This window comes from Amia ocellicauda, chromosome 12 (assembly GCF_036373705.1).
Source record: "Amia ocellicauda isolate fAmiCal2 chromosome 12, fAmiCal2.hap1, whole genome shotgun sequence".
In the NCBI taxonomy this organism is placed as follows: domain Eukaryota; kingdom Metazoa; phylum Chordata; class Actinopteri; order Amiiformes; family Amiidae; genus Amia; species Amia ocellicauda.
In genome coordinates this window covers 19498906-19512672 of record NC_089861.1, presented here as the reverse complement: position 1 = coordinate 19512672, position 13767 = coordinate 19498906, and the positions used below count along the sequence as shown (strand labels likewise).

At 46.1% G+C, this 13767-nt stretch overlaps 2 protein-coding genes across 3 annotated transcripts; one reads left to right on the top strand and one right to left on the bottom strand.

Annotated features, from left to right (window-relative positions):
- Positions 1-575: 575 nt before the first annotated feature.
- On the bottom strand, positions 576-8074 carry prpf19 (pre-mRNA processing factor 19). The gene is made up of 15 exons (XM_066718635.1): positions 7868-8074; positions 6763-6912; positions 6188-6264; positions 4796-4937; positions 4613-4686; positions 4408-4470; positions 4273-4314; positions 4023-4097; positions 3862-3937; positions 3581-3690; positions 3333-3488; positions 3174-3243; positions 2828-3084; positions 1860-1965; positions 576-1678 (listed from the first exon to the last, which is right to left on the bottom strand). The coding sequence occupies exons 1-15, from the start codon at positions 7884-7886 to the stop codon at positions 1581-1583; spliced, it is 1515 nt and encodes a 504-aa protein (XP_066574732.1). The 5' UTR covers positions 7887-8074; the 3' UTR covers positions 576-1580.
- A 2276-nt stretch (positions 8075-10350) lies between these two features.
- On the top strand, positions 10351-13004 carry tmem109 (transmembrane protein 109). 2 transcript variants are annotated; one of them, XM_066718633.1, is made up of 4 exons: positions 10351-10890; positions 11017-11392; positions 11983-12085; positions 12325-13004. In XM_066718633.1, exons 2-4 carry the CDS (start codon positions 11195-11197, stop codon positions 12684-12686), a joined length of 663 nt encoding a protein of 220 aa, XP_066574730.1. In that variant the 5' UTR covers positions 10351-10890; positions 11017-11194; the 3' UTR covers positions 12687-13004. The 2 variants fall into 2 exon arrangements, with proteins under 2 accessions (XP_066574730.1, XP_066574731.1); XM_066718634.1 differs by lacking the exon at positions 10351-10890 and having other exon boundaries at positions 10897-11392.
- Positions 13005-13767: the final 763 nt, after the last annotated feature.

Sequence of the window (13767 nt, the reverse complement as noted above, 5' to 3'; positions counted from 1 at the left end):
TGATATTTATTGATTCTAGAATACAGGTATGACCTGTAGTAACAACTGCATTAGACAGCAGCATTTCAAGTACAAAAAAAGCTTGTTTACCTGAGCCTATGGAGAGGACAGGTGAGCACAGCTTCTCACAGCAAAGCACCAGAGGATAGGAAGGCTTTCATGATGCATGTTTCTCAGATTGCATAGAACACTCATTTAATTTAATCTTTAATTAATCTCATGACCATTTCTACACCCTGATACAGCCCTGAGGGTGGCACCCTAATAAGGAACCAGGTTCATTATCATACCGAACATTGAGATGCCCAGCTCTGGCCACCGATCACACAGCCATTCTTCCAGCACTGTTCCAGCCTTGAGTAGTTCACACCTCATGTCCATGGGCAAGGGGCCCCATTGGCCTTTTCTCATCTTGATAAAATGAAACATTCATTGTATCACTTTTCTACACCATCAAAAAACCATGCCACTGCTGATTGCATATCGAACCTATGACTGACATCTGATTGGCTCTCAACCACGTCACAATGCCCCATGGAGGGGAGGAATTGGGTGAAAGAATGAGACGCGCAGGGGAAAATGAAATCATTTTATTAATTAACTTTCATCCATCTCGAAGCAACAATAACCCAATCAAAAACAGAGAGATGCACAAATCTCTCCTTTCACCTCCTTTGCCCCCCTTTTTCTCCCCCTGTACCCCACTGTTCTGCAAAAGAGGAAATATGAGGGAGAAAGACAGGGGTAAGGGTGAGATTTCAGAAGAGAAGTTGAAAGAGAGGACAGATCAGAAGAAAACAATAAAAAATAAGCAACAAATCTCATTCTTAAAAAACATCTTTTGAAAATAAAAACAAATTTAAGAATCTGAATGATAAGCAGACAAACTGATCCCTGCAGTAGAGTAGCTCTACACTACACAACTACAGAGAGACAGGGATGAGGAGGCAGAGATTTAGACAGAAGGCTGGGAGAGAGAGGGAATGAGATTCATAGGGAGATACAGGAGAGAAGGGGAGAGCAAGGGAATACAAAACAATAGGAGAGAGGGGGGGCAGGGAGCTAGAAAGGGAGGGAAATTACAAAAAATAAAACAAGAAAATCTACAGTAAGAACAACTCAAATCTTTTCTTTAAAAATATTGGGTTTGTCAATTTGCCCAGCAGGCCAAAGCCACAGTAACAGTGGGACTATCCACTCTAGATGAGAGATCACAGACTGTTAATTACGATTAGAAGTGTGCATGTCTGAGTGTATGTGTGAGAGACTGACACTGTGTGTGTTATTCCAAAACTACTAATTTCAATACATGCTCAACTACTCATGTAACTCTAGTCTATTCCCAGACTGTGTGTGTGCGTGTGCGTGTGTGTGTGTGTGAGTGAGAGACTGTCAGAGAGTTTGTGTGTCCAACTAAATCAATGCAACAGGTAAAAGTGACTACTGCTCATGAAGGTACTGATGAAATATGAATGGCAGTATTACTGCGCGAGAGAGTGGGCTTTGATTTATCACTGGGGGGCAGCACTGCCTGCACCTGCCTGCCTGCCTGCCTGCCTGCCTATGTGTGCCGATCTCTCTCACAGGCTGTAGAACTTGAGGCTGCGATCCATCCCGGAGGAGGTGAGGAACTGGGAGTGCTGGCCAAACGCCACACCAGTCACCAGCCCAGTGTGCTCTGAGAGAGGGAGGGCGGAGGAAGAGAGAGAGGGTCAATACAAAACAGTAGAATAGTGCCGTTACAATAGGGGGCTGTAGTAACAGTACAGTACAGTACAATAGTGCTGTTACAATAGGGGGCTGTAGTAACAGTACAATAACTGCATAGACTATAGTAACAGTAACAGGGTGGTTCTCACCATTGAAGTTGAGGACCTCAGACCACTGCTTGCACACATAGACCCTGATGTCAGAGCCGCCCACAGCCAGGTACGTCCCAGACTGGTCAAACATCAGAGACTTCACCTGTAGGATGGAGATGCAGAGAGACAGAGGTTACACTGATTGACTGAGGTTGTGTTTACACTGCAAATGGAGCCAAGTCTCAGGTCAGACCTGTGCACATACCTCCTAATTACAATATGTGCTGAGTGATGTCATAATCCTAACCATGAACAACAGGTTCTCTGCTACCCACATATACAAAAACAACAACCTTATTGGTTTGCAGCAGTTATGTAGCTTAATCTGGATACGTTCAGATACTTTATTTCCCTTTGATTACGAGTAACACACTGAAAGTCAATATGATTGTAAAAAAAGAAAAGATAGTCCTCGGAACAAATGCAGGTCTGCACTGCATTTATTTCTTGTATGCATCGAAAACGTTGAGATTAAATCAATGCATGGCGAAAATTAAATGTTTGTATCAGAATTTTTCTACACCTCTAGCTTAGAAACTGAGGAAATACACCTGCTTAAAGTTTTTGAAACTGCAAAAAAGCAATATTAAAATTACTCTTAGTTGCACTCTGGTAGAGCATTATAACCTTAAAACACAAACGTATAATTTAATAATTTGACTTGCCAGATACAATAATAACTGCATTTGTAAAATTAACTCTAAAGCATAGTAAGCTTTTCATTTTTAAATAATTTTAAAGACAGCAATTTGAAAAATCACACAAGAGGCTTATTATCCTCGTTTGTTCGTATGGGGCATAATTTGTAATTTAAACACATTTACACAAGACCAAAGAATTGAAGTAGTTGAAATGAGTAGTATTCTCGAAAATTATATAATCTGTAGTTTTCTTGTTTTCTCCCGCTTGGAGGAGCTGCCTAAAGTGAGCTCCAAGACCCTGAGGCACTGCTCTCTCCCCCTCACCTCATAGGCGTGGTCCAGGGTGATGGTCTTAAAGTTCTTGAGCTTGCGCAGATCCCACAGCCGGACAGAGCAGTCCTGTGCGCCCGTGGCCAGGTAGTAGCCGTTCTCAGAGAAGGCGATGGCAGTGACTGGGCCGCTGTGGCCGGGGAAGTTGGCCACATTGGTCCTCTCCTTCAGGTCCCAGATCTTGATCTGAGAGTCGGCCGTGCCCGTGCCAAAGATCAGGCCATCAGGGTGGAACTGGGCGCAGGTCAGGGCTGGGGGACAGAGAGATTCAGAATGATTAGTAATAAATTGGGCACAGATCTGGGCTGGGGGTTAGATGCACAGACAGACTGACACTCACCACAGCTAGCCGTCTCGTCAGTAACCTTGGTGAGCACTCGTCCAGTCTGGATATCAGAGAATGCCCAGTACTGAGGGACAGAGAGGACACAGTGAGCCCAGTGTATACAAACAGGACAGTGAAATTGTGTACCGCTGTGTGTATAGACCATGTATGTACCTGGTCCTCAGAGGAGCTTAGCAGGTAGTCTCCAGTGGCGTGGAGGGACAGACCAGTCACCCCCCCTTCGTGAGCACGGATAACCTGCACACAGCTCCCTCCTGACACCGACCACACCCTGATAGTGCTGTCTGGAGAGGAGGAGAATACCACCGACTGACAGAGAGAGATAGAGAGGGGAGGGTTAATACAGTTCAGACAATAACTGGACACTACAGTACATTAACACTGCACTGAGAGAGACACACCTGGGAGGGATGGTAGATGACGTTGGTGACTTTCTTGGTGTGTCCCTTCAGGGTGGCCATGATGTGTTCAGCGTTCTTGTCAAACACCACCACATTCTTATCAGCACCGCCTGTACAGCCACACAAGAAAGCACCGTGTTAATACTGACAGACACAGGCAGCTGAGTTCTGAGCAGCTGCACCTACACACCAGCACACACAGGCAACCAACAAACAACAGAGCTGCACCTCTCTCATGCGCACGCAAACACACACATACAGAAAGGAGAGTTGTTTTTCACCTGTGAGCACTTTGTTGGTGTCTGTGGGGCAAAGATCAAGAGCAAGGATTCCTGGGATACTGGCACTGTGCAGACCCTGAGAGAAAGAGAGAGATTACATACTACACTGTTCAGCACAGATCCACAGACTACACATACACTTCAGTAACATAGAGACTTACAGCGTGAGAAGCCACTTGTCTGTACTTGCCAAGATCCTCAGCTCTGACCAACTCTTCGGGAACAGTCTTCCCTCTCTGAAGGGAGAGAGAGAGTGAAAAGGCAGGCAGGGATTAACATGGGAACTGCAATTACTACAGCAGTGTAACACACAAGTCCTGAGAAGAGTACTGGACACAGCTTGCACTGAGAATAAATACACTGCAGTACTCCGAATGAGAGGAGGGGAAGAGAAAGGGAGAGAGATCTCACCTTCTTTCTCTCGGTGGTCAGCACAGTAGCCTTGTCTTGCAGCTGTAGAAACACAGGGGAAAAACACTCATTATAGTTTAATGTAAAAGTTACAGCTATAATGGAGGGATGATGAGGAGGAAGAGTGTACAGTACCTTCTGAATGATCTCTGGAGTCATTCCCACCTGCTCACTGACCTCCATGGGCTCTCCACCACCCTGAGAGAGAGAGAGAGAGAGAGTTAATACTGACTGACTGGACACTACATCAACACTGCACTGAGAGATTACAACCTATACTGATCAATGTAAACTCAGTCTGCTACTGATAAACTGGCAGGGGGATCGGCCAGTGACTCACCGCAGCGGTGGGCTGAGAGGAGGGCACAGCCTGAGGCACAATCAATCCGGCTTGAGGCTTCAGAGTGGCCAGAGCTACAGACACAGAGGAGAGAGTTTGTCATGTAATAAAAGACACAGTAAGGAAACCATAGTCCACTGACACAGTTCAGACACCTCCCCTCCCAGCCTGGCCCCCTCATACCCTCTCGAGCGGCTGTGACCTCCTTGGTGAGACGGGCGATGACACGGCAGGCGGCGTCATGCTGGTACAGCGCGTGGGAGAGCTCCTGTCGCGTCGTCTGCAACTGCTGCCGCAGAGTGAAGCTGTGCAGCATCACCGCATCCTGAGAGAGAGAGAGAGAGAGAGAGGGGGGGGGGGTTAACACAGTACAGCACAGACACACTGACTGACTGGACACTACAATACATTAACACTGCACTGAGAGAGAGAGGGTTAATACAGTACAGACACACTGACTGACTGGACACTACAGTACATTAACACTGCACTGAGAGAGAGAGGATTAATACAGTACAGACACACTGACTGGACACTACAGTACATTAACACTGCACTGAGAGAGAGGGTTAATACAGTACAGACACACTGACTGACTGGACACTACAGTACATTAACACTGCACTGAGAGAGAGGGTTAATACAGTACAGACACACTGACTGACTGGACACTACAGTACATTAACACTGCACTGAGAGAGAGAGGGTTAATACAGTACAGACACACTGACTGACTGGACACTACAGTACATTAACACTGCACTGAGAGAGAGGGTTAATACAGTACAGACACACTGACTGGACACTACAGTACATTAACACTGCACTGAGAGAGAGGGTTAATACAGTACAGACACACTGACTGACTGGACACTACAGTACATTAACACTGCACTGAGAGAGAGGGTTAATACAGTACAGACACACTGACTGACTGGACACTACAGTACATTAACACTGCACTGAGAGAGAGAGGGTTAATACAGTACAGACACACTGACTGACTGGACACTACAGTACATTAACACTGCACTGAGAGAGAGAGGGTTAATACAGTACAGACACACTGACTGGACACTACAGTACATTAACACTGCACTGAGAGAGAGAGGGTTAATACAGTACAGACACACTGACTGGACACTACAGTACATTAACACTGCACTGAGAGAGAGAGGGTTAATACAGTACAGACACACTGACTGACTGGACACTACAGTACATTAACACTGCACTGAGAGAGAGAGGGTTAATACAGTACAGACACACTGACTGACTGGACACTACAGTACATTAACACTGCACTGAGAGAGAGAGGGTTAATACAGTACAGACACACTGACTGGACACTGCAGTACATTAACACTGCACTGAGAGAGAGAGGGTTAATACAGTACAGACACACTGACTGACTGGACACTACAGTACATTAACACTGCACTGAGAGAGAGAGGGTTAATACAGCACAGACACACTGACTGACTGGACACTACAGTACATTAACACTGCACTGAGAGAGAGAGGGTTAATACAGTACAGCACTCTACACATACAAGGAGAGAGGTAGAGACTCACCCATTCGTCCTGGAGGGCTTTGAGGATGGCAGGAATACTGGTGGCAGAGGGAGCCTTGGGCCTGATAGGGTGAGAGACTGGAAAGAGAGGGAGATTCATATTAACCCAGACAGAGACTGAAGGCCTGAGCCATGGAAATACTACACAGAAACACACAGTAGATACACTGTGCATACAAACACACTCTCACATTCTCCCTCCTTTGTTTCACCACTGCTACGCTGACAAAACAATAACACAGACACACTCACTACACAGTTGGCCCTGTACTAAGAATACTATCGGTACACACTGTCACTCATACACTCTCAACCCCAGGCTACACTCTCCTCACCCTTGATTGTCTAGCTGCTCCTTGGACACAGAATAACAACACAAATACGAAAACAGATACTGCATGCATACACACAGTCCAGACACTACGCAGACACACGCACACTAAATTCACTCACTCTCCTCACCCTTGATTGTCTAGGAACTGCTCCTCAGACACAGAATAATATTCAAGACAAACTCACAACACATGCTACACTCACTACACAGACACACACAGTGCTCTCACACTCTCTCCTCACCCTTGATGTCTATGAGCTGCTCCTCGGACAGTGGCTGTCCGCTCACGGGGTCAGCTCCATTCTCGGCGATGTACTTCTCAATGAGCCGCCGCTCGAACACCAGGTTAGAGACTGGGGACACGCAGGGGTGCTCAGGCACCTCATTACAGACTGAGAGAGAGAGAGAGAGGGTTAATACAGTACAGACACCTTGATTGACTGGATGCCACAGTACATTAACACTGCACTGAGAGTTAATACAGACACACAGTGACTGTCTAGAAGCTACAGTACCCAAAGCTCACACACTTGCCAGTGCAAAGTCAGGGATGATCCAGGTGTAACAAGTTGTCTGTTATTTTAATGTCAGACACAGGACACTGAGAAGCATCTTCAAGCAGTATAACCAGAACTCAACAGCTGGTAATCTGACACACTCACTGCATTTACTGACACAGCAGATCATACTCTCTCACACAAAATATATCAACTGGGGTTTTACAACTTACATACAGTATGAAAACAAAGGTGTGTAAAAACTAGACAGACATACAATCCTCACAAGCATGTTACTTAGTTTTAAGATTTAGTTGTATCGTATGCAGATGACTGTTTAACTCTCAGTGGTCTATGGCCCTGTGTGTCACTCACTATCAGAGAGCAGATTGCGTCTCTGTGAAAGTAATGAATGATGCTGTATTGTAGAGCTCTTTACTGTCTCGAAACATATACTCTTCTGTACTACATTATTCTAGACTTTACTGCACTGTACCACACTTTGTTGTGTGTTGTACAGCATTGTTACGGCACTATGAACCTTTACATGAGTTTAAAACAATACAAATCAAGTAAGCCCAACAGCTACTGGGTGAATAATGCCAGCCGCCTCGGACAAAGACGACAATCACATAGAAGTACTAATATTATGAATAACCCTCTTCTCCACAGCTGCAAGATGGTCTCGTTTTCTGATCATAACCGTAATGCGCGCTCGTATTTACAATCTGCAGACAAACACACAGAGAGAGACGCACACAACTCCACAACCGAACTGAATAAAGTGCAATGCCGTGTGGGAAGGAGACAGGCGGCCGGTCAAACAGTTCTCCCGCCCCTCGGAACTCACTGGCGCAGACTAGAGACATCGTTCAGGCCACCGGCGTCGACAGACGGGGAAGGATTCCGTACTTCCTGGCGATTCGTGAGAAGCGGATTTATTGATGCGTTTGTTTATTTCCCGTTAAGCGCCCGTTTGTCGATTTAAGGAAGCGCGGTTGAACACTCTTCCCCCCAACACGTTGTACCTCCGTGCCGCCGCGTCTGGTCGAGCACGCTGGGATAGCTTCCTGTTTCCCCTCGGTCCTCCAGCCCCGCCCTTTCCTGTCCAGCCTTGGCCAATGAAAATCCACATTTTCGGCGCCTCGGTCCTCCAGCTCCGCCCTGTCTCAAGACTGACCAATAACAGAGCAGTATTGTAATAAATCTCACGTGTCCCTGCATAATAGCCAATCGGAATACGGTTGTGCTCACAAGCCCTTTTAATTGGTTCCTCGGTATGTCAATCTGTTACAAGACTTCCGCGATGTTTCAAATTGTTGTTCGTTGCATGAGTTGTATCATAGAAATCTGTTTTATTAATACACACGCAAAAATACTTTATTTTGTGAAGTATTACCATCTCATTAAACGATTGAAACAGTAATATTTGGATTCTACTTTCGTGTGTGCTATAGTTGCTGTTCAAACTAAAGTGTGTAATAATGTACTTATCGTATTGGTTTGTTTTGTAATTAATGTAGTTTGCTGTATTGTAGTGCACTGTGTCGTACTGTACTGTATTGGACTGTGCGGCATTGTAAGCAGATAGAAGATGTAATATAAACTTAACCCTCCTATTATCGTTGCGGTCAATTTGACCCCATTCAATGTTTAACGTCTCTAAACACATGATTAGCATCATTTTGTTTGCTTCATATTTCATGACTTTTACTAATTTAATGAGGACAACTGGGTAAACATAACATTAACGTGATGATATGTTTTCAGTGTCCTGTACACATTTTGTAGCATCAGTGTTCTTTGGGGTCAATTTGACCCCAGGCTGTTTTAGCTGTATAAAACATACAAGAAATATCAACATTTTACACACATTTGTTTTGGTTGTTTTGGATGATATTGAGGTCACCATAACATGCAATTTTAAAATCTTCAAAAAATGTCCATTTGATTTAAGCCCCTAACCTAACCTAACATAGCAATATATGTAGTATTGTGAGAACCACTGATAGTTCACATGGCATGGGGGAGGGGAGACCATAATTCCCACAAGGACATTGATAGTTCCCCCAACACAGGGGAGGAGCAAACAAGAAACTTGCACAGCAGCCTTCTAAACCATTTCTCTGGTGCTCGGTGGGCTCTCTCTTTATGCTCTCTCTCAATTGAAAATTACCTCTAAGGTTTTCTGTCAATTAGGTTTTGTCACAGTTCTATGACATTGAAAGTGACAGAGGAGAATGTGTCTGAGACAGAGGATAATGTTGATGAGGACCCTGATTATGAGGCATCCTCCTCTGATGAGAATGAGACTCAGTGTGTTGACACTCCTGTTGTCTCAACTACCAGCACACATTATTTATTATGGTTATTATGGTCCCTCTCCCCACAACGACAGGGTTAATTTACAATTAGTGCTGCTAATGTCATCAAAATGGTTCCAGGCTCCACCAGACACTTGTGAGCCATGTCCAAGACATAAAATCAGCATTTGAGCTCTTTGTAACACCATCAGTCGAAAAGGATACACTTGAGATGACAAACTTATAGGGGAGGCATGTATGGGGACAGTTGGAAAGACTTAGATGTGACCCACTTGTAAGCCTACATTCGGTTGCTCATTTTGGCAGGAGTATACAAGTCAAAAGGAGAAGCAACAGCAAGCCTTTGGAGTGCTGACACTGGAAGGACAATATTTCCAGCCTCCATGTCTCTAAAGACATTCCATGTTTTCTCCTGTGTCATACGCTTTGATGACAGAGAACCAAGGCAGGGCCAACGGCGGTCCCTTCACATAATACATACCAAGCAAACCGGACAAATACAGAATCAAAATATGGGCAGCATGTGACGCACAGTCCAGCTATGCATCAAACTTACCCCGAACATAATACGTTACTAAATTGTTCTTCTTTCCAAATATTATAAATTACAAAAATCTGTACATAGAAATAATATAAAGCCATTAAAACACCAAAAAGATCTTTCTTTCCAATTTTAGGTCAATCAGTCAGCTTTTATGGTGATTTGCATATTTGTCCATAGTCACGCAATAGGTATACTGGATGTATTGGGTGTGGGGGGGGGTTGGGGGGTTATTTATGTTTATTTAAAAGGGTTATTTAGGTAGACAACAAAGAAGCATACAGTACCTGACACATAAACGTGGAGGTTTAAATTGCTGGGGTCCAACTGACCCCAAAGATAAAAGATGTTACTAAATTTGAGGATAACAGGAGGGTTAAATACCCAGCTGCTTCTGCACTCATGTGTCTTTCGTCAGTGCCAGCCCAGACACACAACAAACTACAGTTCCCGGCATGCAGCGCGCCGGGAGCGAGTCCCTGTGCGGCGGCGGAGCGGAGCGGGTCGGACGGGATTGGGCGCCCGGGAAGAACTGGCATTACATCGATATTTAAAAAGACTTTAAAGTTGTGAACTCTCACTTTAATAGCACCGAAGTCCCGGAGACGGACACGCACTCGCCTGCAGAGGATGCCCGTGCCCTGCCGTGCGGTTTTGCGACTTGCGTTCAGCTAACTTGACGCTTGCCAGCCCAGTCTCGGTGCGTTTCTTTATGAAAGGCGTTTTTGTAAGGAAAACCTCATAAGACGTCGAGAAGAGCCGGAGCACTTATATCAAGTCACCGCTTCTTTCTTTCTTTCTTTTCGGGTTAAAAATAACGAGTCGCCCTCTGCCTTCTGTATCGGGACACATTAAAAAAGTGTCTATTTTTAGACACGGTCGCGGTTTTAATTTCCTTAAATATGCCTGACATCTGTGCTGTGTCCCGGGGTCTCCGCTAAACTCAACTACCCCCTTGAGCTGCCTGGCGCTCAAACCCGTCCCCAAGCCGGCCGCCATACTTCTAAGGTAACAAAATAAACCGTGTTTTAATGTTCTTTGATTCGCGCGTATCGGTAGATCGCGATTTCCTCTGTTTTATGCATTGCATGACCTTTCGATTTTGGATATAAAAACTCATTTCAACACTTGCAGGGGACACACGCTGAGGTGCTAAAGGGTACTTCTGAAAATCCAGCCCTAACACGGCACTGCTCTTGGACAGCGTCGTCGATCACAGTCCGTGTCTCCGCCGTTGTCCGGCTAATAAGCGCAGTCCACCGGCCGCACCGACGCCCTCGCCCCGCTGCACACTACACTAGTGCCCGCCTTGATGGCGCCTTGTCGGGCCGCCCTGTGCGTCGTGGCGCTGCTGTGCCTGGGGGCGCAGCGCGGGGCCGGGGAGTCGCAGTCGGCCGGCTCGGCCCCGGCGCTGGAGGGGCTGCGCTACCTGCTCACCGAGGGGTGCGGCCAGGCCCGGCGGGCGGCGGAGAGCCTGGTCGGGGGAGAGATGCTGGACTCCGGGCTGGAGGTGAGGGCAGAGTGGGGGGTGCACTGCACTACACTCACACCGCTGACGGCCACAGACGCGGCGCGTTAGAGACCATGACTGGCTGCAGTGTGCTGGGCTATTCTTAGCAGTTGACCTCAGTTGCCCAGTGGACGGATGGACGGACAGACAGACAGACAGACAGACAGGCAGATAACAGGTGTCCTGGTGTGGAGAGGAGGAAGAGAATCATTATCCCTGATCTTTGACTTTACAGATTTAGACTCTGCCCCCCCCTCTGAGGTTGATATTAATGTGTTGTGTGTCAATATGGGCATAAAGCAATAGTGACGTGTGTGTCCGTATGTGCAGACTGCAGTAGTGATGTGGTGTGTGTCCGTATGTGCAGACTGCAGTAGTGATGTGGTGTTGTGTGTCAGTATGTGCAGACTGCAGTAGTGATGTGGTGTGTGTCAGTGTGTGTGCAGACTGCAGTAGTGATGTGGTGTGTGTCAGTGTGTGTGCAGACTGCAGTAGTGATGTGGTGTGTGTCCGTATGTGCAGACTGCAGTAGTGATGTGGTGTGTGTCAGTATGTGCAGACTGCAGTAGTGATGTGGTGTTGTGTGTCAGTATGTGCAGACTGCAGTGGGAGTGGTGTCAAAGGGAGCAGCCACTGGACTTAACCTCCTGAGTGGATATTGTGTGGACCTGATCAACATTACAGGAATACACGGTGAGAGAGATGGAAACCATTATTTTATTTGTATTTATTCATTTTCATTAGTTTTTTTATTGGTCCAATCATAATGTTATATTATTGCAATTACTAGGATGTATTACATATACTATATATATATATATATATATATATATATATATATATATATATATATATATAATGTATTCAATTTTTTTGTTTTTTGTTTATTCCCCTCCCCCACTCCTCTTCCTCACTCCCACACCCACCCTCAGTCCCCCTGCAGGCTCCGCCCCACTTCACCCCAGATGAGGTCGCCACTGTGACCCTGTGGGGACTGGGGTCTCTGATTGCCTACTGGCTGCTGTCCCTGGCCCTGCGACTGGTGGGCGGCATGCTGAGGCAGGTCCTGTGGCTGCTCAAGCTGGCCCTCTTCCTGTGGGCCTTCCTGTCAATCTTATACCGTGTGGAGGACCCCTATCACAGGGGGGTGCTGCTGGCGGGACTGCTCTGTATTGCTGCACTATTTGGGGGATGGGGTGGGAACCATGGCAACCCTAAACTGGAATCTCGGGTGTTAGGCCTGGAGAAGAAGGTGCAGGAGCTTAACAAGAAGCTGGGGAGGAAGACTGACTGAGAGAGAGAGAGAGAGAGAGAGAGAGAGAGAGAGAGAGGGTTAATATGGTACAGCAAGGACAAGCTGACTGGACACTACAGTACATTAACACACAGTCAAAACTGGGAGATCACGCACGCACAAGCACTTGAAATTGAGAGATATACAATCACAGTCAAAACTGAGAGACCTACAGACATGTACAGACAGACAGACAGAAACAGAAAGGACTGGTATCTGTAGGAAGGTGCTAGATTTCTGCTTGACCAAAGTGAAACATGTTCTATAAATACCCCTAATAAAAGCCAAAGAGGTTTTTTTAAGAAGGCCTGGATTACACTCGTTGTACCTGTTTCTTTTTGTGTGTGTGTGTGTGTGTGTGTGTGTGTGTGTGTGTGTGTGTGTGTGTGTGTGTGTGTGTGTGTGTGTGTGTGCAGCACATGAGCAGGGGTGTGAGCGAGAGTGAGTCAAGAGTTTAACTTTTTTCAATTCCAGTTCCCCTGTTCAGATTGGTTCCTAATGCCAATCCCACCTCCTTTTGCCAGTAGTGGAACTGGAGTGGAAAAACTGGAAATGTGAGACTATCATTGTATCTCTGTGGAAGAGTGCTCACTACTTGGCTGTTGCTCTGTGTGTCATATGTATATTGAGCAATAAAAAAACGTGAGTTACCAGTGGATCTTCCTCATTGCTCAACTGGAAGCTGGTGCTATATTGTGGTTAGTATTCAAAATAATTGAATGGGTGCCCATTACAGAATGCTATGATACATATTTTTGGCAAACGCCCTTTGCCAGAGTGAGTTGCACTGGATACAGACCCTTTCTTGTACAACACCACATTGCAATTCAGCACAATATACAGCAGGGGTCCTGACGATGACGGCATCAGTGCAAATGTGGCAGGGCTGTGCATAGGGGGGGTCAGAGCAGGCAACATGGCTGAAATGATAGTAGCAGCTGCTGTAATGGGATTAAAGGGGCAGGCGGACAGTAGGGGAGAGCCACGACACAAACACAGACACTGACTGATAAATGCAGAGACAGACACACAATGCACACAATGACTGAGACAATGAACACAGATATTTGATAATGACACT